The sequence below is a fragment of the Ovis aries genome, chromosome 17 (genome assembly GCF_016772045.2).
Source record: "Ovis aries strain OAR_USU_Benz2616 breed Rambouillet chromosome 17, ARS-UI_Ramb_v3.0, whole genome shotgun sequence".
Lineage (NCBI taxonomy): Eukaryota > Metazoa > Chordata > Mammalia > Artiodactyla > Bovidae > Ovis > Ovis aries.
The window spans coordinates 65,780,211-65,807,155 of NC_056070.1; the positions used below are offsets into that span (position 1 = coordinate 65,780,211).

At 50.0% G+C, this 26,945-nt stretch overlaps 1 protein-coding gene across 3 annotated transcripts in view; it reads left to right on the top strand.

Annotated features, from left to right (window-relative positions):
- The window catches only part of MYO18B (myosin XVIIIB), a 242,074-nt gene that overhangs the window by 79,643 nt on the left and 135,486 nt on the right, over positions 1-26,945 (top strand). For all 3 annotated transcript variants that reach the window (XM_060400839.1, XM_060400838.1, XM_060400837.1), the window contains 5 exons: positions 1,024-1,207; positions 1,989-2,211; positions 5,931-6,040; positions 20,085-20,150; positions 24,957-25,085. In XM_060400839.1, coding sequence (XP_060256822.1) covers positions 1,024-1,207; positions 1,989-2,211; positions 5,931-6,040; positions 20,085-20,150; positions 24,957-25,085 — 712 coding nt within the window. The remainder of the gene's footprint in view (positions 1-1,023; positions 1,208-1,988; positions 2,212-5,930; positions 6,041-20,084; positions 20,151-24,956; positions 25,086-26,945) is intronic.

Below are 26,945 nucleotides of genomic sequence, written 5' to 3' on the forward strand. Positions count from 1 at the left end.
TTGCGGGCAGACAGCGCTCCTTAGCCCGAGGTTCTGCAGTCAGGATCCCGACCCACCAGGACTGCTTGTGTAGCGTTGTGAATCCTGGGCCCCTCTAGTCTCTCGGGGATGCTGGGGGCGTTCCCGGGAGGTGCTCATGCTCACTCAACCTTTGTGCCGTGTATCGGGAGGTCCAGAGAGGACCCGTGACTGCCCCAGGCCACACCGCACACTGCAGACCAGAGGTCGGGTCTCCCAGCGCCACTGATGGGGCCATCCTCATGCAGGGTCAGGGCTGTGGGCACCACCTCCTCTCCCTGTACCAGGCAGGGTACCCACAGCCTTCTCAGGGCTTCGGCCTCCAGGGGGCTCTCCAGGCTGTCTCCGCAGACTTTTGTTCCAACATGAGCATCTTTGCCCCATTGTCAGCCTGCGTGCTCCACAAGGCATGGAACTGCTTTTAGCAACCTCAGTGCATCTGTCGAGACTCATTTTCTTAATGGCTGTGCAGTCAATTGGGCCCAGAGCAGGGATGGATAAGGCTCTTTAGGGCTGGTCTGGGTGGGGCCTGGATTTGCAGGGGAGTCGCCCACAGGCCTCTAGTGGAGGGGAGCTGCCGGGGCAGCCAGGAAGTCTGAGGCCTTCCCTGGGTCCCAGCTTCATCCTGGGGCTCGGTAGGGTCTCCTTGGTGCTCAGACTGTCTGTTGGACAGATAAGCACCTGCTGTGCTCAGACCAGTTCTAGAGATAACCGAGGTGATTTTACCCTCTAATAAAGTGCTGGCTGGGCAGAGTTCCTGCAGGTATGTAAGTGATGGGAACATCCAATAGAAGGAAGATGCTCTGAGGTTAGGAGAGGGAGAGAGGCATGGAGGAAGATGCTGGCGTTTGTCCCTGAACAAAGGATCATCTGGCAGAAGGGACTATGAACAGACTTGGCAGCTAGGACATGGTTTCAGGAAGCAGATGTCTAGAGGCAAGGGGGTCCCCTTTGCTCGCCCCCAAACCCCTGAAGCCCCTCTCTCTCTCCCCGCCTACCTGCCAGGGAGGAGCTGAGGACCCTGTTCCAGTCCCGGGCCAAGCTGTCCCCCGTGTGCCGGGCCGTGGCCGGCCTGGAGGGCACCTCCCAGCAGGCCCAGCAGCGGAGCTGTGTGGTGCGGAGGACATTCGCCAGCAGCCTGGCCGCGGTGAAGAGGAAAGCCCCCTGCTCCCAGATCAAGCTGCAGATGGTGAGCGGGGTCCTGTTCTCATGGGGTGGGGGCCTCCCCACCCGCCCCCAGGGCGAGTTATCCAGCTGCACCAGCTCTGAGCTCCCCAGTGGGCCTGAAGGGATAGGCAATCAACCCCCATGCTCCACCGAGGAAGAAGCTGAGAGGCTCAGGGCAGCACAGTGACCTGTCCCAGTCTGAGGCCTAAGCCTCAGCTCCTTGGTTTCACTTGAGCAGCTTCAGGAAGTTGTCAGGAATCAGGTCGCCTTCCTGATCAAGGTGGCAAACATCGCAGCCAGCCCTGTTCTGCCTGCCTCCCTCCCTCCCCTCTCAAAGGCTGGCATGTCCACCTCCAGGCTCCCCGTAGAGAGGGCGGTTGGACCCAACCCTGGTGTGAAGATGTCACTTGGACACGGTAATCCAGTAACAAGAGATTAGGCTGAGTTCAGGAGGGCAGGACACGGGAAGGAGGGCTTGAGGAGACGGCTCGTAGCATCTTGTCCTGGAAAAGCCCTCAGCCTAGGTTCTGGGCTCTAATTTTCTTCTTGGGTGACTGACCCCCTCTGCTTGGGGCCACCCGTTTGTCCTCTCCATGTCCCAGTTTTTCCATCTATGATAATAAGGACCATTATAGAGGTCCTTTATTTCTCATGAGTACAAATCGGGCCATGGATAAGAGGCCCTTATGGTAGGACATAGGGGCCTCCAGAGCTGCCCAGCCCAGACTGAATATATGTTTGGGGAGTGTCCAGACCCTTGTCGGTCTCGCTGTGGCCCTGACCCCATCTCTTCTTGGTCCTAGGATGCATTGATCAGCGTGATCAGACGGTCTGAGTTACACTTCATCCACTGCCTGGTGCCGAGCACAGCAGTGGAGAGCAGAGGCGGGCAGGGGTCTCCGACTCCGCCACAGCCTGGTGGAGACAAGCCTGAGGCAGGCAGGTCCCTGCCCTTGGACATCCCTGCACTGAGGGTACAGCTCGCAGGATCCTACATCCTGGAGGCTCTGCGTCTGCACAGAACAGGTGAGAGGCAAGCAGGGAGCAAGCACCTTGTCGCTAACTCCTGGGGCTTGCTCTTTGAGCCCAAAGTCCAACCATTCCTGAGTTAGTTGTGCACTCCTGGAAGGCAGGGCTTCCCTGGTGGCTCAGTAGTAAAAAAAAAAAAAAACTTCCTGCAATGCAGGAGATGGAGGTTCAATCCCTGAGTCAGGAAGACCCCCTGGAGGAGGGTATGGCAATCCACTCCAGTATTCTTGCCTGGAGAATCCCATGGACAGAGGAGCTTGGTCGGCTACAGTCCATGGGGTCGCAGAGTCGGACACAACTGAGCAACTCAACAACTTCAATGACCTGGAAGGCTTGGAGTGTGTCTGGCCCATCTTCCTTTCCAACAACAAACATCTTAGGAGCATCTGCCTTGGAATTGAGGGTGAAATTTCCTCAGTCATTAATATTTGGCCTTCAGGATGCTCAGCCTGGTTTGGGAGATCCATATGGAAACAGGTGATGATTGTATGGTGTGACCAGGGCACGTGTCACGCAGGGATGCGGGGGGTACCAGTGCCCATTGGAGGCAACATCTTCACTGAGTCTTAGAAGAAAGCGACTGCTCACCTCTGGGTGGTGCAGGGAGAGGGACAGCTTGGCTGAAGGAGCACTGTGTGCAGAGGCAGGGAGGTGTGGGGGAGCCTGGGTTTCCAGGTTCACAATGAGTGGGGGTGGGTGTGGGAGAGGAGGGGTGGACCCACCGGGGAGGCTTAACCCCATCTTTGGAAGAGTGGCTTTCCCCGGTCCGGCTGAGGAGGTGATGGGCGTGATGGGGGAGGAGGGGTTTCCATCAAAGGAATGAAGTTTTAGACTCATATTTTAGAAAGCAGGCATGCACCAACGTTGCCCCGATAGCTCCTCTTCTGAGCTGAGTTTGATCTGAAAATTTCCCATTCTTTTCTGTCTCTGAGACCCCATTGGCCACCCTGTGGATTCGCCTCCCTGACAAGAACAGCTCAGGCGAAGTCGGGATGGGGTGGCTGGGGCTGATGGGAGTCTAGGTGGGCCCCACTTGTTTAATATTTCCTCGGTCAGTGCCCCCTCAGCTTGTGGTCACTGCCCTGTCTCCTCCCATGGCACTCATACTGAGTTCTGGGCGGAGAAGCCAGGAGCAGCCGGCAGCAACCATGAACCACTCGCTCTCCCCAGCATCGTATTGATTTCCCCTCCTGTCTGCAGAACTGCAGGCATAGGAAGACAGACACTGTCACGGGGAAGCGCAAGCCAGTCACAGCCCAGGCCGTTCGATTGCGCCTGGCTGGCAGGAGGTGCCCTGACCCACGGTTAGAGCCCTTGCTCATGGGCGTGGTCAGCAAGTCCCCTTCCTCCCTGTGTGTCCACCCTCTGCCGTCTCAGGGCCCAACTCAGGAAGGGCTTCCAGCTCAGTGAAGGGTTGACGTCTCCTGCCAATTTCTGCTTCCGAGACCTGGTTTATTTCCTCATTGTTTTCTGCTCTGGGTCACTTCTGTCTCTCTCACACCATGTGAGAAATACTTTCTTGCATACAAAGATCCATACACAGTTATTGATGTCACAGATTTACGATTTGGACTGTGTGTGTGTAACAGATACACAAGCAGGCCTTGTTCTGCTGTGCTCAGAGCACAGTTGTTGTTTTTCCCCATAACTTGAAGGTTTGTGGTGACCCTGTTTCACGCCAGTCTGTTGGTGCCACTTTTTCCAGCAGCATTTGCTCACTGTGCATCTCTGCGTCACATTTGGTCATTCTTGCAGCATTTCTGACCCTCCACCAGCCAAAACGTACAACTTGATGAAGGCTGAGAGGATGGTCAGTATTTTTTATTCAGTAATGAATTTTTAAAATGAAGGTCTGCACATTGTTTTTTAGATGTAATGCTATTGCCCACGTAATAGACTGTAGTATAGTATAAATTTAACTTTTATGTGCACTGAGAAAGCAAAAAAGTTTTATGATATTTGATTTCTTGCAGTGGTCTGGAACCAAGCCCACGGTATCTCTGAGATGTGCCTGTATGCACAGACACTGATGCACGTATGCAGAGGCTGTTTGCTGGGCACTTCAGCTGCTCGGGGCACCAGTGTGGTTACACACACTCAGTGGTGGTGTTCTCACAGAGTGCTTAGCACCGAGCCTGGCAGACAGTAAATGCTCATCATGTTACATACGGGGCAGCCTGGTGGGCACAGCCCAGACTCTGGAGCCAGCTGGCCCATGCATGGTCGTGGTTGACACTGTCAGGCCCCTAGGTCATGCCTCCCTTTCCTGTCCTGTGACAGCTCAGGTTTCAGAGAGCCATTGAGTGGGCTGGTGAATTAATAAGGGAATAAGAAAAGTGCCTGGACATGGACAAGTGCTCAAAACACGTTAGCTTCTTTTCCTGTAGTCATTATTGGATTTAATCCTTGTCGTGACTATGTGACAAGAGATCTTAGCACATTATTGACCAGGGGATTTTTGCAGAAACTAATGCCCCTGGCTGGCGATTTGTTATGTAAATGAATATTGAAACAGTCTGGTCAATAACAGTTGGGTAACCAAAGACATATTACTGCATCTTTGGTCAATAAGTTGTTATTACTCTCAATGAACAAGTGAAGAACTTGAATCTCAAAGAAACAAGAGTCATCTGTCACTGGTCAGAGAGCTAACCAGGGCAGATAGGAGATGGGAACTCAGGTAGGTCTGACTCACAACGGCAGCCCTATAGCCTCCCAGCCTCCAGGTCTCTGTGTTGTCAGCCTTGAGGTCTGGACCCAGTCCCTGCTCATCTTTGACCTGACTGTTGGCTGCTCTCTGCTGGACTAGTTACTGTCGTGGCCTACAGTTATCTCCCCAGTCCTCGCCAGGCCGGAGTCACCTTGCCATTCAGATCCTGGCTTCTGTTATTCTCCGTCTCATCATCTTGTCTGGGTTTGTCTCCCCGCAGGGAGAGTTACGATCCATGTCACTTTGGGCTCTGTGACTTGAACTCCCGTCCTCAGTTTCCACGTCTGTATAATGGGATAGTAACACAGGCCCCAGAGTCTCTGTGAAACAAGGACGCTGTTATCCTAGTGTCTCACACACATGAACACTCTGTAAATGGTGTTACCGCCGCTATGGGACAGGCCTTCCGTTTCCTGCTCTGACTCCCTCTGTCTGGACTTCCTTCCACACAGAACCCTCTCGCAGACTCTCTCAGCCCCTCAAAGGCCAGCTCGAACATCACGTTCTCTCAGAAGCTTTTCAGTTTCCACACAGAAGGGTGCAGCTGTGTGCATCCTACACTTCAGATTTAAAAGAATGCTTAGATATGGCCTGATGCAGTGTTTCCCACGTGCAGTCTGTGGGGTGGTAAAAACTATGAGATCAAAACATTTTCCCACGGTCCAGCCTGTTTGGAGAACTCTGGGTTAAGTCAGACTAATCAGGCATCATCCCTGCAGAGGTTCTAGAGCCTTTGACTTTGGTGTTGATACACATCATGACCTTCCAGGAGGTGGAGGAAGGGCAGCTTTCTCAGGCTTTCGGTGGAGCCTCTTACAGGGTCTGTGTTCTGGGGAATGCATTTGGTAAATGCTGATGGAACCCAGTGTCTTATATTAGCAAACAGGGAAACTGAGGCCCCGAGAAGCGAGTGCACACAGCAGGTGGGCAGCACGGCTGGTAGTGGACCCCTGGGCTGGGCATCTCATTTGGATTCTTTGTTCTTCTCCTGCTCCCCACACCCCAGGCTACGCTGACCACATGGGGCTCACTCAGTTCCGCCGAAGATTCCAGGTGCTGGACCCTGTGCTCACGAAGGAGCTCATATCAGCCCCTGAAGGGGTGGACGAGAGGAAGGTACATGGACCTGGGGGTGGGGGTCGGGGGCGGTGGGGTAGGGTGGAGGTGTGGAGGCGCCGATGCTTCTGCCCTGCAGCGGATAGCCCGGGGGCAGCTGGGGCAGCTGGGATCTGAGAGTCGGGTCTTGGGGGCAAAGATGAGGATGGCCTGACGTTTGGCCCACACCCCCTACTCCACACTGCGCCCTCTGCAGGGTCACTTACAACACTGCCCATCCCAGAATGGTCCTTCTGAAACCCTGCCTGAGGAAGTGCAGAAAAAGAATTAGAACCACGGGAAGGGCAGGTCCCGTGTGGGAGGGCTCCCAGCAGGGTGGATGGTCATCATTCCTGTAGGGAGTTGCACTTGGCTCTAGCACCCCGACAGTCTGTGAAAAGAGGGCTTGTGGCCCCAAACACTCCCCTCAGGGCCTTTGCACAGAGGGCTGTCGCCTCTCCCCGGTCCTGGCCAGGCCAGTGTCATCTTGCTGTTCAGATCTTGCTCGTGTTATTCTCCATCGCATCTTCTTGTTCAAACATCTGTGTGGCACTTAGTCATGTCTGAAATAACACTTTTTTGGGGGACTGTGTGTTTTCGGGCTCAGAGCAAGTGCTCGGTAAATTGCCTGTCGGGTGAATGAATGAAGACACGTACTTAACCTTGTATTGTTGCCCCTCTATGTCTCCTTCCTCCATCTCTACCATAAGCTTCTGGAGCCAGAAGTCTTCACTCCTAGTGCCAAATCCCCAGTAAGTGTTTCTGTTGAGAACAGCCACCGGCTGATCAATGACAGAGCTCTTAACAGTTTACAAAGCCCTAGTGCATCCTCACAACAGCCCTGCAAAATGAGCCATCGCGCCTCTTTTGTGAATGCTGAAACGTGGGCTCGTAGAGGTGACGGATTGCCTTGAGGCCACACAGCCAAGCATTCGTGGGTTTTGCCCTTGAACTCAAGTTTCTTGATTGCATGGAGGGTCGTTAAGAAAGCGTGGGCTCAAGCCACACAGACCTGCAGTTGACTCCCAGCTGGGACTGTGTGAGCTTAGATGAGTTAATCCATCTTTCTGCTTCAGTTTCCTAATTTGTAAAATGGGAACAATGATCACACCGACCTCCGTGGAGCGTTCAGTGGATTGTATGTAGTAGTGTAATTGGTGTGCTTGCCGCAGGGCCCAGCACATAGTAGGGGCTCATTCTGTATGAACTGTGATTGTCATTGTCATCGTCATCACTGTCTTCCAAGGCCAGAGAGGTGGCAGCCAGGCCACGCAGACTCTGCATTCACAGCTGTGCCGAAGCTCCCCTCCGGTGAGTGCACCTGTGCGCGCCTGACCTCCCAGCCTGGAATCCTCAGTCAGTGAGTTGCAAGGCGAGAAGAGCCAGCCGCAGATGCACAAGTCTTAAGCCCTTTCTTGGCTCTCCTCTGCAGCAGGGACCAGGGCACAGGCTCCCTCCCGCAGACACAGCGGCATTTCTCATGGTGCTCCTGCGTCCCAGCCCCGGGGAGGGGACCTCAGACCCCAGCTGGTGTGGCACGGGGCTGTCCCCTCCCTGGGAGGCATCCCACTGTGGAAACCACGAAATTGCCTGGCTCAGTGCCACCAGCCACAGTGTACCAAGCTTCATCGGGGTTCCTTATTCTTGGTTGCCCCCACCCCCCGTCTTGATCTCCATCCAGAGCAGCTGGACTGGAGCCACTGAAAGGGGCTTGGGCTCCTTCGCTGTTGAAGGCAGTGCAGAAGTGGGGTGTGGGGGAGTTTTCGGCAGGGGTGCAGGGGGAGCATATGGAAGCGTTTCTATTCTGGACGACTCAGCAGTTCTCTCTCGTAGCCAGACCGAAACCACCTCCACACACACACGCTGGAGGCCTTGGAAAGTGGAAAATTACAAGCAGAATGGACTGGGGAGTTTTCGCTTCTTGTTATTCTTCTTCTTTTTTTTTTTTTATTATTTGCTCACAAATTTCATTTGCTGCAGCATAGGATTTTGGTAGCAACAAAAGGAAACGCCAGCCTGCCTCTTATGAAAAAGCTGATAAATATTCATCTGCCAAGCAGCACGATACACCATGAATTATACATGAACACGTGCTTGGGTGGGCAAACTGTCAGCCTCTGTGTGCAAAGCATTTAAGACCTCAGGATTTAATAAGACAAGTCTGACAGATAGGAAAGGTCAATATTGTCATTAGACACTAGACGGCAGCAGAGGGAATTCACTGGCAGGGTGTGAACCAGGCCTTGGCACATCCCCTGTGTGCCTAGTGTGCACGTGGTGCTTAAACCAGGCTCTCTCCCAGTGAAGTACTCTCATTTGGAGGGTCCCTGCTGGATTTTGTGCTCCTGAAACAAAAATAGCATATGCCTTTTTTTTTTTTTAACCGCAGATACACAAACTCTCATCACAAAATATCAGGTGTAATATGAAAAGGTTCCCTACCAACTTTCACCCTGAAACAGCCCTCAATTGATAAAGCTCCCTGCTCTGGGAATTATCCCCATTTCACAGCAGAAGCAACTGAGGCTCCCACCCCCAGCCAGGCCGTGGGGGCAGTGGTAGAGCCGGGGTTTGAGCCCAGGCTCTCAAACTCCTCACACAGGGCTCTTTACTATGTATTGTGGTACAATACACATAACATAAAACTTAACCACCGTAACCCATTTTTAAGCATACAGTTTAGTGGCCATAAGTACATTCATGGTGTGTAACCATCACGGCCCTCCACCTCCAGAACTCCTTTCATTTTCCAAAACTGGAACCATCCCCATTAAACACTACGTGCCCATCCTGCCTCCCAGCCAGCCCTTGGCAACCACCGTTCTGCTCTCTGTCTCTATGAATTTGGCTGCTCCAGGAACCACATATAAGTGGACTCATACAATGTTTGTCCTTTTGTGACTGGCTTATGGCACTTAGTATGAAGTCCCCAGGGTTCATCCATTTAGTGGCACATGTCAGAATTTCCTTTCCTTTGAAGCTAACCTGTATCCTTGTGTATTGCATTTTGTATATCCATCCTCTTGTCAGAGGACACTTGGGCTATTGCCACCTTTTGGCTGTTGTGAATGACCCTGCTATGAACACAGTGTACAGAGGCCTCTTTTGAGACCCTGTCTTTTGATTCTCTTGGGTACATACTCAAAGTGGAATTGCTGGATCATATGGTAATACTATATTTAATTTTTTGAGGAACCTCCAAACTGTTTTCCATAATGGCTGTACCATTTTCTGTTCCCCTCAACAGTGCCCGAGGGTTGCAGCTTCTCCACAACCTTGCCAACATTCGTTATTTTCTGGGGTGTGTTTTGAAGTCACCCTTTCGGGTGTGAGGCGGTATCTCATTGTGGCTTTGACTTGCAGTCCCCTGATGGCCAGGGCTGGTGGGCATCTTTTCACGTTCACGCAGGGCTTTTGAATGAAAGCCCTTTGAAGACAGGCAGAGTATTCGGTGAAGATTTACACAGAACGTGCCGTCATGATGTTAATTTAAAATAATTACTATCGATTCCATCCAGCTGTCACCAAGTGCCTGCCTTGCACCAGGTCCTGTGCTGGCCACCAGAGAGACAGGGATGAACAGAAGACAGCCTCCTGAGGAAGAAGGATGAAAATTAGCAATTCCCAGACAGAGAGGGGGCTTTGGGAGGTCCCAGGGAACACCTCTAAAACTTCTGATATTTGCAGCAGGGGTTGCGGGTAGGACATGCAGGGAAGACAGAGCAAGTGATGATTGAATAGATCTTTCTGGAACGGTTTGGAGGAATCAAGTAAGAGAAGGTGCAGGGCAAGCCACATTGGGTTTGGCAGGTGCAGAGGTCCAGAGTCAGATCGAGATCCAGTGTGGCTGGTGCATAAATGCTGCCAGGTAGAAGAAAAGGATCAGCCCATGGTCATTGTCAGCAGGGGCAGACAGCCTAGGCTTCATCAGGTGGTCAATGATGGCAGACTGGAAGGTTATCAGCAAGGGCATGGCATCAAAGACCAGATCTTTATTATTTGAACCTGCTTAAGCAAAATTACGAAGGAAGTCAAGTCTACTCTGCCCATCCCCTGGTCCTCTCTAGGGAGCAGTGTCCTCACACTGACCTTGACCGTTGAGGATGCCTCTGTCTCCTTTTGACACCCAGGCACGTGCTCAGGTCTCCAAAATGACTGTCGCGCCCTCTAATCATGGTGGGTCTCTCTCCTCTCTCCCAGAGTCAGATCCCATCTGGCTGAGAGTATGCCTTAACCTACACTGAAGGCCTCCCAGAGTGACCGTGAGGGGGTCTCAGAAAGGTTACTGGAAGAGCTTGTTAGGTTCACATCAGCTCTGTCCAAGATTCTGGTCCCTTTATCTCTTTGCTGCTGAGGCAGGAGTTTCCAGATCTCCCTAATGGATGACAGGAAACCCCCGGTTCCCTCTTACCTTCACAGTGTCTACAGTGAGGACTGATTCTAGCCACCAAATCTCTGTCCCCGGGGACTTGATCTAAACATAATTATGGCATGCCTATCTTCTCAAAGGCAGCCACTCTTGTTCCATCTCAGACCATGGTGGACACTCCTGATTTCCTCTGAACTTGTCCCCGAGTCCTTTTCTGTTTTGCAGAGGTTCCCATGAGCCTGTGGCTGGGGACCTTGGGTAGGGAGAGAGGAAGAGAGGCAGCTGTCCATTCTGAGGGCGCCGAATTATTTTCTGAGGGCCTCCCGTGGCCTTGTGTTTGTGTGCGTGCGTGTTCAGTCACTCAGTCGTGTCCACTCTTTTCCACTTCCGTGGACGGCAGCCCACCAGGCTCCTGTGTCCATGGGATTCTCCAGGCGAGAATACTGGAGTGGGTGGCCATTTCCTTCTCCAGATCTTCCCGACCCAGGGATCGAACCTGTGTCTTCTGCACTGGCAGGTGGATCCTTTACCACTGAGCCACCTGGGAAGCCCTCCCATAGCCTTAGCCCTAGCCCTCTGGAATTTATTTATCATTTTTGACTTTCTCACTTTGCCTCCTCTTCTAGTTTGGGTCTGGAAATAACCAGTGGAGAAATAACTCCAGAAAGAATGAAGGGATGGAGCCAAAGCAAAAACAATACCCAGTTGTGGATGTGACTGGTGATAGAAGCAAGGTCTGATGCTGTAAAGAGCAGTATTGCATAGGAACCTGGAATGTCAGGTCCATGAATCAAGGCAAATTGGAAGTGGTCAAACTAGAGATGACAAGAGCGAACATCGACATTCTAGGAATTAGCAAACTGAAATGGACTGGAATGGGTGAATTTAACTCAGATGACCATTGTATCTACTACTGTGGGCAGGAATCCCTTAGAAGAAATGGAGTAGCCATCATGGTCAACAAAAGAGTCCGAAATGCAGTACTTGGATGCAATCTCAAAAACGACAGAATGATCTCTGTTTGTTTCCAAGGCAAACCATTCAATATCACAGTAATTCAAGTCTATGCCCCAACCAGTAACGCTGAAGAAGCTGAAGTTGAACGGTTCTATGAAGACCTATAAGACCTTTTAGAACTAACACCCAAAAAAGATGTCCTTTTCATGATAGGGGACTGGAATGCAAAAGTAGGAAGTCAAGAAACACCTGGGGTAACAGGCGAATTTGGCCTTGGAATGTGGAATGAAGCAGGGCAAAGACTAATAGAGTTTTGCCAAGAAAATGCACTGGTCATAGCAAACACCCTCTTCCAACAACACAAGAGAAGACTCTACACATGGACATCACCAGATGGTCAACACCGAAATCAGACTGATTATATTCTTTGCAGCCAAAGATGGAGAAGCTGTATACAGTCAACAAAAAAAAGACCAGGAGCTGACTGTGGCTCAGATCATGAATTCCTTATTACCAAATTCAGACTTAAATTGAAGAAAGTAGGGAAAATCACTAGATCATTCATGTATGACCTAAGTCAAATCTCTTATGATTATGCAGTGGAAGTGAGAAATAGATTTAAGGGCCTAGATCTGATAGATAGAGTGCCTGATGAACTATGGAATGAGGTCTGTGACATTGTACAGGAGACAGGGATCAAGACCATCCCCATGGAAAAGAAATGCAAAAAAGCAAAATGGCTGTCTGGGAAGCCCTTACAAATAGCTGTGAAAAGAAGAGAGGTGAAAAGCAAAGGAAAAAAGGAAAGATATAAGCATCTGAATGCAGAGTTCCAAAGAATAGCAAGAAGAGATAAGAAAGCCTTCTTCAGCGATCAATGCAAAGAAATAGAGGAAAAGAACAGAATGGGAAAGACTAGAGATCTCTTCAAGAAAATTAGAGATACCAAGAGAACATTTCATGCAAAGATGGGCTCAATAAAGGACAGAAATGGTATGGACCTAATAGAAGCAGAAGATATTAAGAAGAGGTGGCAAAAATACACAGAAGAACTGTACAAAAAAGATCTTAAAGACCCAGATAATCACGGTAGTGTGATCACTCACCTAGAGCCAGACATCCTGGAATGTGAAGTCAAGTGGGCCTTAGAAAGCATCACTACGAACAAAGCTAGCGGAGGTGATGGAATTCCAGTTGAGCTATTTCAAATCCTGAAAGATGATGCTCAATAAGCCAGCAAATTTGGAAAACTCAGCAGTGGCCACAGGACTGGAAAAGGTCAGTTTTCATTCCAATCCCAAAGAAAGGCAATGCCAAAGAATGCTCAAACTACTGCACAATTGCACTCATCTCACATGCTAGTAAAGTAATGCTTAAAATTCTCCAAGCCAGGCTTCAGCAATACGTGAACCGTGAACTTCCAGATGTTCAAGCTAGTTTTAGAAAAGGCAGAGGAACCAGAGATCAACTTGCCAACATCTGCTGGATCATGGAAAAAGCAAGAGAGTTCCAGAAAAACATCTATTTCTGCTTTATTGACTATGCCAAAGCCTTTGACTGTGTGGATCACAATAAATTGTGGAAAATTCTCAAAGAGATGGGAATACAGACCACCTGACCTGCCTCTTGAGAAACCTATATGCAGGTCAGGAAGCAACAGTTAGAACTGGACATGGAACAACAGAATGGTTCCAAATAGGAAAAAGGAGTACATCAAGGCTGTATATTGTCACCCTGCTTATTTAACTTATATGCAGAGTACATCATGAGAAATGCTGGACTGGAAGAAGCACAAGCTGGAATCCAGATTGCAGGAGAAATATCAATAACCTCAGATATGCAGATGACACCACCCTTATGGCAGAAAGTGAAGAGGATCTAAAAAGCCTCTTGATGAAAGTGAAAGTGGAGAGTGAAAAAGTTGGCTTAAAGCTCAACATTCAGAAAACGAAGATCATGGCATGTGGTCGCGTCACTTCATGGGAAATAGATGGGAAACAGTGGAAACAATGTCAGACTTTATTTTGGGGGCTCCAAAATCACTGCAGATGGTGATTGCAGCCATGAAATTAAAAGACGCTTGCTCCTTGGAAGAAAATCTATGACCAACCTAGATAGCATATTCAAAAGCAGAGACATTACTTTGCCAACAAAGGTCCGTCTAGTCAAGTCTATGGTTTTTCCAGTGGCCATGTATGGATATGAGAGTTGGACTGTGAAGAAGGCTGAGCGCTGAAGAATTGATGCTTTTGAACTGTGGTGTTGGAGAAGAGTCTTGAGAGTCCCTTGGACTGCAAGGAGATCCAATGAGTCCATTCTGAAGGAGATCAGCCCTGGGATTTCTTTGGAAGGAATCATGCTAAAGCTGAAACTCCAATACTTTTGCCACTCATGCGAAGAGTTGACTCATTGGAAAAGACTCTGATGCTGGGAGGGATTGGGGCTGGAGGAGAAGGGATGGACAGCAGAGGATGAGATGGCTAGATGGCATCACCGACTCAATGGACATGCGTCTGAGTGAACTCCGGGAGTTGGTGATGGACAGGGAGGCCTGGCGTGCTGCGATTCATGGGGTTGCAAAGAGTCGGACACAACTGAGCGACTGAACTGAACTCCAGTTTGGGTCTACTGTTGTAATGATTCTGCTTGTTTTCTGTTTAGTGTTAACCAACCCAGTTATATAAACATGTGTGTTTTTTATTTATATGTTTGTTCATATTGCTTGTGCTCCGTGCCAGACATACTATTTATAATCATGAAACTATAGAGTTAAAGAACAGAGATGTAGTCCTAACCTTTATCTTAGGGGTTATGTGCCGGGGTCCTGCCCTGGTGGATCCAGGGTGATTCGAAGCATGAACAGCGTAGGCGAGGAAAAACTTATTTATTTATTAATATAAGATTAGATTAGTAAGAAATAGTGTAGTAGGAAAATTAAGTGGAGAAAAGAGGCTGAATAACTTGGTTTACTTTGAAAGCCAATAAAGTTCCAGACAAGGAGCTTGCACCATCTACGTGAGGCCACCAGCGTCCTCTTGAATAGCGGGGGGTGCCCCACCTTGGGCTCCCTCTCGGGTGGATCTTAGAAGCGGGGTCAAGTAAGTAGACATGGCAAGCCTCCATGCCCCAGATTGGAATTCAGCCAGAAAAGGAGTAAGACACGGGGGAACCAGTCTTCCCAGGTCTGGCCCAGCCTCTATTGTCTAGAAAGGCCTTTTATACCTTTTTGATTGTACATAGAGATCAATGGGTAATACAAAATCATGCAGCATCGGCAGCCCTGACTCTTATCAAAACCAGGCTTTCTCTCTGCATACCTAATTGTGTACACAAGTCTTAGGTGATGTACATCATCTTCTGGCCAGAGGGCCAATTAACATTTTACAGCCCTTTTCTGATAAGGGTTTGTCAACCAGAAGACTTATTTGTGTTAATCCTCCCAAAGTCTGGTGCCACTCTCAGAAAAACACTAAATAAAGTTGCATTCTTACATAGCAAAGATACAGCAATTTAGAACAAGTAAAAGGAGTACAGTGATTCATAACAAAAGAAAAGTAATTAACTCAAAAGTCTAGTGTTGCTAACATCAAAACTACTATATACCTTTTTCCATATCCCGATTACATTGATTAATATCCTCCCAGGTGCCTAAAAGATAAAGAATATGGAGGCCTGGCAGCAATCATTGAGTCAACAGTAAAATCCGTCACCAATATGATTTTTAGCTCTTTAGAAAAGGCTCTGTATCTGTAAGATGCTTTAAGCTTTGTGCCTCTTGTGGTTGGGGGGCTGTAAACAATCCACAGATTGTAAAAGTCTCTAACTGTCAGGCAAGTTAGAGAGCCATCAGAGGGGTTTGAGCTGAGACACTCCTTTTGCAGGAGACTGTTAGCTGAAGCCCTGAGTTAACTCTTTCCAGAGAGTGTCAGAAGAGTGGAAAGCACAGAAAAATAAAATCAGGCCGACTCTGGTTTTTTGGGGTACATGCTCAGGACAACTCAGGGGGAACCCCTGAAGCTAGATCACACCTTTGTGTTTTGTCTGGCTTCCTTCCTCATGACCATTGCCGCGGGCGGGATTCCTCACGCTGGCTCCCGGCAGTTATGAATGTTAGGGGTTGTGTTAGGGTTATTATGACTGTTTTGATCAGCGTGTAAAAGTTTTGGTGGTTAAAAGCACGTGGTTTAGAGTCAGATAGACTTGGGTTCAAATCCTGGTTTCTGCCATCTCTCTTTCCATTCATCTGTGCGCCTTGATGCTTGATAGCTATATGACCAGGGGCAGTGTATGACAGGGCATAGCAGTGCCTGGCACATAGTAGGTGCTCAGTGTATGGCAGCCATCAACCACGGTGTGCATTTCCTGGAGGAGGGGCTGTCCTGACAGCAGGGTGGTCGGGAAAGCATCCGTTCCCACAGCCGTGGGTCCCTGCACCGTGCGACCCGTGGAGCGGTGAGTCGGGAGCCCTTCGCAGCCACAGCCCTTTGTGGCTCCTGGAGTCTTCTGCAGCTGGTCTGGCACATGGAGCTTAATGTGAGATGCCAGACTGTGTGCTCTGCTTGGGGGAGGGAGGCATCCTTGCGAAATATTGGAGAGAAACCTCTGCACAGTTGGAGGACACGGGGACCGTGTCATTGGAGGCTGAGTTGGGTCTCTCCTGGGTACATTCAGGGCCTAGCAGTTTGAGCCCAGAGTGGTGGAGGTTGAGGGTGTATTATCACTCCACAGCGCCCCCGAGGGGCTTATAACCTCAGAACCTCCGCCACCTACGAGTCCTTATGGAAACTCAGCCCGTGCCAGGCATGGTGAGTTAATTAAGCCCGTTATGTGCCTTGTGAGAGCTGTCCGGGAGTCTTTTTTAAGGCCAGCCTCTACGCCCCCAGAGCGTTTCCTGCGACTGATCTTGAGGGTTTATTCCTTGAACATAGGTCACACTTTCTAATTTCTTTGCATGTCTTGTAATTTTCTGTGGAAAACCAGACATTTTCAATAATAAAATATTGCGTCTCTAGATCCCAACCTTTTCCCAATTAGTAACTTAATAGGACTAGATTTATGGAGTCTGTCTCCCCTGTGGTGTGAGACTGCTACTGTCTCTGTTCACTTCTTAAAAATTGTTGTTTTTATTAGAAATCGTGGATTCTCAAGGGTTGACCCTGTGCCAGCACAGCTTAGTGGTCAGCAGAGGTTGGGGTCAAACATCTTGAATGTGTGACGCTTTTATCTGATTTTTTAGTGGTTTTACAGTGATCTGTGTGGTTTGGAAAGTGTATCCAGCATTCAGGCATTTATAGTTGTGCCGCAGATTTTACTTTCTGTATGGCTCTTCTCCGTATTTTCCGCCTGTGCACGTGGCCTTATATTTAGGTAGGAATGTTTAAGTGCCTCAGCCCCCGCCCCCCTCAGTCTTTCCTGTGAGTGTGGATAGCTTTCCAGATGGCCAGGAATGTATGGGGCATGGGTATCACGGCCGACTGACCATCCCATACCCAGCATCTCCTCGTTATAGGAACCTGGCTAATCACTGCCCCACTGCTCGCCCCTCTCAGAAAACAGTCTTAGGCTAGCTGTGCCATTGACCTCCTCCATTCATTTGGTGCCAAGATCACTTACTGTTTCTGACGATGGTTCTGGATGTGGGATTTCTCCTCACTTTGCTCCCTGTATGTGAACCCCTTCTGGCAGCGAAGCAGCTAGTTTTCATTGCTTGCCTCACGCCAGTGGGACCCCTGCAGTGACAGAGCCTCGTGGGAGTGGAAGGGTCTTGATCACAGTTACCACAAACTTCCCACCATTCTTAAAGGCCCAGTAGTTTCTCTTGAATAAATGCTTCTCAATTTTTATTTTGTTTTCCTCTTGTGCAGAGAGAAAAAATGTTTTCTGGATATGTTGGTTTTTTGCATTTTGCTGCCTGTAGCTCCCTGAGAGCAACTTTGGCTAAAATGTAATATTAAGTAAAACCACTGAGTTTTTGGAGGGGACGCTATGGAATGTTCTTCTCGGAGGTCAGAGAAGGAAACTTCCCCCCAAATTACAGCCTTGGTCTGGACTTTTAATAGGCATTTTCTTTTGTGTGTTTGTTTTGGGAAGTTTTCTGTGATGCTATGATCCATGGAGTTGAAACTTATCTACCAATTTACTCTGTCTCAGAATACCTGTTTCTTGGTGGAATGTCACAGTGACTTTTCTGACAGTTTATTCTGTAGATAGACTTGGTGGTTTTCAGTGAATGGGAAGTCCAAGAGGGCTGGCGTAGGGGTGGAGTGGGAGGGGAATTGGGGTCACAGAGGGACCAAGCTGGACCTGCATTTGTCCGAGGGCACAGATCTCTTGACAGGATTGCTCCAGAGTCTGTGGCCTCTGTGATAAGAGGAAAGGGGAAGTGTTAGTCACTCAGTCATGTCTGACTCTCTGTGACCCCTTGGACTGGGGCCTGCCAGGCTCCTCTGTCCATGGGATTCTCCAGGCAGGAATACTGGAGTGGGTAGCCATTCCCTTCTCCAGGAGATCTTCCTGACCCAGGGATAGAACCGGAGTCTCCCACATTGCAGGCACATTCTTTACTGTCTGAGCCAGATTCCGTTAAATGGCTGGTGGCCTGGCCAAGGCAGGGTCTAGGGATCTCGAGTGAATTTGTTTCTCCTGAAGGGGGGTTGCCTTTCTCCCACTCCAACCTGCTGCTTCCGCACTCACTGGATCTCATCATATTCATCGAGCTCCTGCTGTATACCAGATGCGGTAGAGGAAACTGATGAGTTAAACATGGACTCTCCCTCCCTCATCTAGGCCAGGAACACAGGGTTAGTGGCCATGTCATGATTCGGCAAATATTCGGGAGAGTCAGGCCGTCCCTGGCCAGTGGGTGAGAGGACAGGGCACTGGGGTGGCTGCCACGGGGGTCAATCCCCCAGTGGCCTGAGGCCCTCTGCCCCTGTCCTGGGCCTGGGCAGCAGTCCAGACATAGAGATTGCAGTGTGGCCTGACACACCCTGATTCGAATTTGGCTCATGTAACTTATAACCTTGGGGAAATGCCTTCATTCTGTTTGTTTGTTTGTTTGTTTTTAAATATTTATTTGTTTGGCTACTCCAGGTCTTAGTTTCAAACTCTTAGTTTTGGCGGGTGGGATCTAGTTAGGGATCAAACTCGGGCCCCCTGCTTTGGGAGTGTGGAGTCTTAGCCACTGGACCACCAGGGAATCCTCTTCCTTTCATTTTTTAAAAATTGTGGCAAAATATACATAACATAACATTTAGCATTTAGAGATTTTTAAGTGTGCAGTTTAGCAATAGTAAGTGTTTTCACACTCGTGTGAGGCCATCACCACCATCCATCTCTAGAATGCTTTCTTTCTGCAAGACTGAAAGTCTATACCCATTGAACATTAACTTCCCATCCCCATCACCCCAGCCCCTGGCAGCCATCATTCTATGGACACTTTCTATGAATTTGACTGCTCTAGGTATGTCATATAAGTGGAATAATATGGTATTTGTCCTTTTGTGACTGGCTTATTTCACTAAATATAATGTCCTTAGGGTTCATCCACGTTGTAGCTTATTTCAGAATTTCCTTCCCCTTTAAACATGATTAATATTCTGTTGGGTATATACACCACATTTTTGTTTATCCATCCATCTGTTGATAGATACTTAGGTGGTTGTTGTTCAGGCCCTAAATCATGTCTGAGTCTTTGTGACCCCGTGGACTGTGGCATGCCAGGCTCCTCTGTTCTCCACTGTCGTCCAGAGTTTGCTCAAATTCATGTCCATAGAGTTGGTGATGCTATCTAACCATCTCATCCTCTGTTGCCCCCTTCTCCTGTTGCCTCAATCTTTCCCAGCATCAGGGTCTCTTCCATGAGTTGGCTCTTTGCATCAGGTAGCCAAAGGATTGGAGCTTCAGCTTCAGCATCAGTCCTCCCAATGAATATTCAGGGTTGATTTCCTTTACGATTGACTGGTTTGATATCTGTGCAGGTCAAGGGACTCTCAAGAGTCTTATTCAGCACCACAATTCTAACGCATCAGTTCTCCGGTGCTCAGCCTTCCTTATTGTTCAACTGCCACATCTGTACAAGAGTATGGAAAAACCATAGCTTTGACTGGACAGACCTTTGTCAGCAAAGTGATGTCTCTGCTTTTTAATATACTATCTAGGTTCATCATAGCTTTCCTTCCAAGAACCAAGTATCTCTTAATTTCATGGCTGCAGCCACCACTGCGTTTAGTAACACTTAGCTTTCTTCCACCTTTTGGCTACTGTGAATGATGCTGGTATGAACTGAGTATGTACAAGTATCTGTTCAAATTCCTGCTTCCAGTTCTTTTGGGTATATATCCAGAAGTGGAATTTCTAGATCCTGTGGAACTTACATGTTTCATTTTCTGAGGTTTCACCACGCTGTTTTCCGTAGCAGATGCATCCTCCATTAGTTTTGCATCTGTGGTTCTCTCCTGCATGAAATGGGGTGCTGGTGTGACGACCGCCTGGGGCTGCCATGAGGGTGAAGCGAGATGGTGTCTGTGAAGGTCTCAGCAGGGTGGACAGCACACATTCAGTACCCAGTCCATGCCCATCTCTGCACTTTCCTGGGGAGGTGGAACTCTGTTAGCTCACAGACACGGGAGACATCTGCTCTTTCTGGGTATCTGTCAGCCCTCCAGCAAGCTGACCATCCACTCTGGGAGTCTCCAGCCCGCCGTCTGTCTTCCCCTCTAACTCTCCTCTCCATCCCAGGCTGTGGCGCAGCTCCTGCAGACACTGGACCTGGAGAAGAAGGCCGTGGCCATGGGGCACAGCCAGGTGAGTAGGGCGCCTTTGTTTGCCGTTCTACCCATGACATCAGGGACCCACATGAGACCTGACTCTTGTCCTCCTCAGCTTCCGCTACTTCTGTGTGTCTCCTTTTCCCCAAGCTGAATGCAGGGCTAGTGACTCTCTGCCCTCCTTATAGGACAAGGCCGTTAAGATAAAATGTGGTAAGTGTGGGTGGAGAGACCATTGAGGAATATTTATTAGAGGTGACACTCTCAGGGACCTCAGCGGTCTGCAGAGTTCACATCTGGACCTTAGTAGAACTTTCTGAACCTCAGAAAGGCCCACTTTCACTCAAAGCCTTGCAACTTTTACTTTGCCACCACATGTAACACAGCTGTAGTCTTAGGGATTAGCAGCAGTGAGAGGAGAAGGGATGAGAAGAAGGCGTATAATTTCAGAGCTGAGGGACATAGATTTCTCCAAATGGGTGTTGAGCCAGCAGCCCTTCAGAAAAAGTTTAAACGCTGAGAGAAGAATTTCATGGAGCCCTAATGTGCTCAAGGCATCCTCAAAGTTTTCATGAGGGATCATACAGTGTTCAGGACTCCCCAGATGACTTGACCCTGGGGCCTTCACCCACTTGTTTCAGTAGAAGACCCCCTACCACCTCCCAGAGTGAGTGGGTCATAGTGTGGGGAGTGAGCTACAGAGTTTATAGACTCAAGGACCAGCTGGTGGGAGGAGAGTGGGGACAACATTTAAGAATACAAACTGGAGACAGAGGAGACTAGAGGACCATTTCCCCACATAGTTACCTTCTGAGTGATTAACGTTGTCCACGAAACCCTTGTCAGTTGCCTTCCATGTTCAGGTACCATGTACAGTGCTGGGGCAGGACCATGGTTTCCAGAAGCCCATCCTGGGGGCACTATTGGCCCTGAGTGCCTCTTATCAGAGTGAAGTGTCCTGCCCCATCACGCCTCTTTCCTCAGAGAGCTCACAGTCATTCACACTGGTCCTTGCCCCCTAGACACACCAGCCTCTCCCCACAGGCTTCTTGGTCCTGCTAAAGCCTATGGTGGAAGCTGTTATTCTGCTGTGGTCCCAACCTGATTGGTCCACAGGACGTTCTGTGGACGTTTCCAGCAGAAGAGATAAACCCATGGGGTATGGGCCCCACCACAAGCCTGGTGCTGTGCTAAGCAACATCATATGTTATTCCTCTTTCCCCTCAAGAGTCTCTGTTGAGATGATTATAATATCCCTTCTTCACCAGTGAGGAAACTGTACCTCTGGGAAGTCAGCCCCTTTTCCAGTTCCTCTCAGGATCCAAGAGCACGGCTCCCATGGAAATGTGTACCAGTACAAAGCCCAAGTTCTTTTCTTTTTTTTATTTTTATTTTTGTTACACGGCACATGGGATCTTAGTTCCCCAGCCAGGGATTGAACCCGTGGCCCCTGCGTTGGAAGCATGGAGTTTTAACCACTGGACTTCTAGGGCAGTCCTCCCACATTCTTTTCAATATGCTGTGGTTCTATTGTTTAGTCATGGAAATATACAGCAAATTATTTAATCAGAGGAATTCTTCTTCAGCTCCAAGAACATCATCCTTTTAGACTAAACAGTGGTTCTCAAAGTGTGATCCCTGGACCAGCTGCCTCAGCATCACCCGAGAGCTTCCTGAAAAACGTTCTCAGGCGCCGCCACCCCAGCCAGACCACTGACTCTGGAATCCTGGAGGTGGAACCCCACAGTCTGAGTTGTAGCAGGCTCTGCAGGGGATCCAAGTACATGCTTAGGTTGGAGAACCCCTGTTCAGATAAGTGCCTAGCTGCTTCATGAGTTTCGCAGTCAGTCCTTGTGACCCCAGCAACCAGTGCAGAGTAAGGAAGAAAAGAGCCAAATGGGCAGCCACTTTTCGCAGTCTCAGGGGGTGAGACAGGTCTGCAAGCCAGAACACCCCATGGTAAAACAGGAAGAGTTCTGAGTCGTACTTGGCATTCACTAAGAAGCCATCCAGGGCACGTCAAAGCCCAGGCATCCTTTTGGAAGCCGGGGTGACAGACTGCCGTCTTTAGGGGCAGACGCAAGTGTCACGCTTTGTCAGGCTCATCGCTTCATAGGTGGGGAGCTGGGAATGGGAGAGAACAGACTGAGCTGGGCCCCACCCCGGCCCCACCGCCGCCTCAGCGTGCGAATGTGGAACGAGTGACTTAGTCTCTCTGAGCCTCAGTTCCCCCATCTCTAAAACGGACCCTCTGCTTTCTACCTCCCAAGTCGGCTGTGGGGATCAGTACATTGCCATTTGACAGGGGTGGTGTGTCATTGTTTGTGGTAGGCATTTGCCAGCAGGGGCAGGATGCTTGTCAAACAGGGTAACATTTTAATGTTTAAAGAACTGATCTCCTCTAATCTGGAAAACTACTAAGAGAGAATAGCTAATTTCTCAGCAGTATTAGACAGGAGAGCCATGGCCGCATTAGATGTTGAAACCTGGCTTGCAGCACTTTGAGAGCAAAAGCAGTGTGCCTAACAGCGGCCCCCAGAGATCCCATTCGGAAGGGGATGTTGGGACATTACATTCTGCCTGGGTCCAACAAGCAGCTGGGTCCACAAAGAGCGAGTCATTTAGATTTTCCTTTGTGATTCTCAGCCCCCAGTCCCTTATCGAGGCCTGTGCCGAGGGCCATGACATTTATGAAAAAGGTGGGATTCCACATGCTGTTGGCTTCCTGCACGGCGATGTGCTCTTAAAAGAGAAAAGAAAAGGAAAAAAAAAATCACGATTCTACAGAGGCGATGACTTATTCCCATTCTGTGTATGGTCGTTTCCAATTATCTTTTTAATGAAAGCTTCATACTTAATCAATAACAGTTTTGGCAGCGCCTGCCGACTTTTGTAATATACGGACTAGTGCTGTCATCACTTTGATCATTGATTTTTTTTTTTTAACAGCAGCTTTTGGGACTCACTAGCTTGTGAAATTAATACAGTCATTATTGAGGCAATCTGATAGGTAATGAGTCAATCGTGTCTTTGTTTCAATGAGGCTGATTGTCTTGGCAGCCCGACTCATAGGAAGTGTTGTGTAAAGCGATGGAGGGTTACAGAACAGAGTTAATTAGCAGCAATGGGGTGTGCTAATCTCCACCTTCCCTCCGAGGAAAGGTTTACCGCGGGGCTGGTTGGTCATGGTTACAGGAAACAGGTTTAAGGGGATGGAGACTCGACGGAGACCCTTGGTTCCACCTGGAATCAGATTACTGTTCAGCCACAAACCCTTGATGTTTGGGTACCACATGAGCCAGGGAATGAAAGCTCCTCATGCCAACGATGTGAATGGGTGCAGGAGGTGGACTTGAGGTTCCCAGATAAAGTCTCAGCTTTGCTGCTCACCAGCCACGTGAACTCAAGTTAAAATGGGACATAGGAGAAGAGCTTCTCAAAATGCAGATGCCATGCAAATGTTAATTACATTCAGTGACAACCATGGTCTCCTCTGGAGTCAGAGAGGGAAGTTAATCCCCACGTTACCATTTGGCAGTGCAGGATCTGGGCAAACTCATGCCTTTTTTAGCCCTAGGTTCTCCCTCCATCAAATGTGGGGATTGAACACTTTGCTGGTGGTCCAGCGGTTAAGACTTCCTGCTGCCAGTGCAGGAGGCCGGGGTTGATCCCTGGTTGGGGAATTAAGATCCCACGTGCCACACGGTGCAGCCAAAAAAGATTTTTTAAATGAGGGGTGGGAGGGGGTTGTGGTAACTACCGTCTAAGATTCTCCATGTCAAGTCTTTTGCCTGCATATCAAGCATCTGATTCAGATCCAGAACATAGGAGGGCTCCATCCGTGTTAGCCGTTAACGGATAATGCCGTAGATTACCTGACAGTGTCAGTGATTTAAATGGTGCTCTCCAGCAGCTGGCCACCTTTGGGGCTACAAACCGCATCTGGTGAAGTAACGCACGAGACTGTGCTCAGAAAAGGAACAGCATGAGCGCGTCTCTCCTTTACTTCTGGGGAGGCGACACCAACTGCAGTGACCCCAGTGCCTTGGCCAGGGCAGGCCTGGCCCCAGAGCTTCAGGCTCACTCTGAAAACCCTCCGCTGTTCCCCGCAGTCTCTCAGGGGCAGCCCTGTGGGAGCTGAGAACACATTGATCCCTTTGCCGCGGGAGCCCCCATCCGTTATTGAGAGCTGAGGCCCAGAACTGTGAACCTCCAGCTGTCTTCCACTCTATGCCTGTGCGCCTCCCGCAGGCGGCTCCAGCCTGGCCCCAGCCTCTTCTGACTGAGAAGGGCTGCCCCCACTTTCCCACATTCTCTGCCCCTCCTTCTGAGGCAGGACCGAGTGTTTCTGGGGCAGCTCTTCTCTCCCGGCCAGCAGCACTTGTTACAGAATACACACCCAGGAATGCCACCCAGCCCGCTGGTTCTGCACCCCCTGGGGCGGGGCCTGGGAATCTGCATTGACCACACTCCCCGGGTGGTGCCAGGACCTGGAGATGTGAGGTGCTTCTCGGCAAACATGCATGAGTCCCCCCAGGGATTGTCCCGATTCAGCAGGTCTGGGGTGGGGCTAGGGATGCTGCGTTTCTAACAAGCCCCCGGCTGGTGACAGTGACCACACTCAGGTGTGTGGGCCATGCTGTGCAGCCCCGGGGGCCGAGAGAAGGGAAAGAGGAGGCCTCAGGAGACAAGGTGCTCTGACCATTCAGAGCCCCGGTCCAGGGCAGCTGCTCACAAACATTTTGGGTGGACGCAGGAGAAGTGGGGCTGAGCTGCAGCCCCTCCCACGTGAGACAGTCTGATGCATTTGCGGAACGTCACCTGCAGCCTTCCCTCCCTCCAGGTCTTCCTCAAGGCGGGCGTGGTGTCCAGGCTGGAGAAGCAGCGGGAGAAGCTGGTGTCTCAGAGCATCGTCCTGTTCCAGGCGGCCTGCAGGGGCTTTCTCTCTCGCCAGGGATTCAAGAAGCTGAAGGTGGGGGCACTGAGTGTCGCGTGAACGTGGCAGGGGCGTGGGATCTGGAGGAGCGCCCTCCATACCGGTCCCGGGGCTATCATCCCTGCTTCTCACACTTGCTCTTGTGCACAAGTCTCCAGTGGATGTTGTTGGTGTGCAGATCATGGTCCAGTGAGTCTGGGGTGGGCAGGGAGGTCTGCCCATCTCCCTCGCTGGTGCCCACACTCTGTCCAGGTGATCAGACTTTAATGGATCAGACTTTGTAAGATGATACAGCTGTTGCTAGGATGTTTCTAGGACATGAGTTTGAGTAAACTCTGGGAGTTGGTGATGGACAGGGAGGCCTGGTGTGCTGCAGTCCATGGGGTCACAAAGAGTTGGACACGACTGAGTGGCTGAACTAACTGCTGCTGCTAAGTTGCTTCAGTCGTGTCCGACTCTGTGTGACCCCATAGATGGCAGCCCACCAGGCTCCCCCGTCCCTGGGATTCTCCAGGCAAGAACAGTGGAATGGGTTGCCATTTCCTTTTCCAATGCAGGAAAGTGAAAAGTGAAAGTGAAGTTACTCAGTCGTGTCCAACTCTTAGCGACCCCATGGACTGTAGCCCACCAGGCTCCTCCATCCATGGAATTTTCCAGGCAAGAGTACTGGAGTGGGGTGCCATTGCCTTCTCCGGAACTAACTGAACTGACATCAAATCACCGCTGATGAGAGCCTTGGTCAGGATGTCCAGAGGTTGTCCAAGCCCTCCTGGGTTGGAAATGATTTCAGTCTGTCCCATCTCTGGAGAACTTGGCTGCCATGGATCAGCAGACAGGGCATGGGCAGGATCTGTCCACGGAGGCCTTTAGGACCAGAGGGCAGGGTCGGAGTCTGCAGTCCTGAGCCACTCTAGGCCACCATCCTCAGAGCTCTCCAGAGACTGAGTCTCCTGTCTGCAGCCTGGACGATGGAGAACACAGCACGGCTCTAGAGGCAAACAGGAACCACATTTGAATCTCACCACTAGCACAGAGTCGCTGAGTGGAGCTGATATGAGCTGGCATGCACGTAGTACAGGACATGCCACAGCGTGACTGCTCAGGAATACCAGCTGCCGCTGCCCTAGCGTTGTTGATTTCTGCCACCAGCACAGAGTCTTAGTGCACATGCCCCCAGCTTCTGTGAACGTGTAAACTCACAAATACGTACTTGGTAAGAATAGAAAAAGGCAAGAAGATTAATAATGAAAATACTGTGAGCTATCTCACCAGCCCGTTGTACTCAGGTAGTTTATGCCGTGGAACAGTTTGCAACAGGTTAAATTAAGAGCCTGGGCTCTGTCTGCAGCGACACTGCAGGGGTTCAGATCCTGACTCAACCTCTGAGAAGCTGTGTGACACTGGACGAGTGACTTACCGCTCTGTGCCTCAGTCTTCCCATCTGTAAAACGGGGATGATGATACCACCTACCTTCATAGGGCTGTAGTGAGGACTGAGCTGCTGTAACGTGCTCCCGGTAGTGTCTGGCCTGTAGGCGGCACTGTGCCGGCTAAGCAAGCCTTGGCTGCTGAGATGGTGGCTTCTTACTTAGCTTGAGTCCCACCTCTGATTAGAACGACCTGGGTCAGCGGTTCTCAAAGTGTGGCCCCCCCAGAGCAGCAGCATCCACATCAGCTAGGAGTTTGTGCACAATGCAGAGTCTCGGGCCCTGCCCCTGGCTCACTGAATCAGACGCTCTGGGCGGGAGCCCAGGCATCTGTGTTTTAACAAGCCCTCCCGGAGATTTGATGCACACTCAAGAGTGAGAAGCATGGACTTGTGTTTAAATGCACTGGAAATAGTATCTCTTCCTTAAATATCAACCGACAGCATCATTATGGCCACTGCTTCTTGTA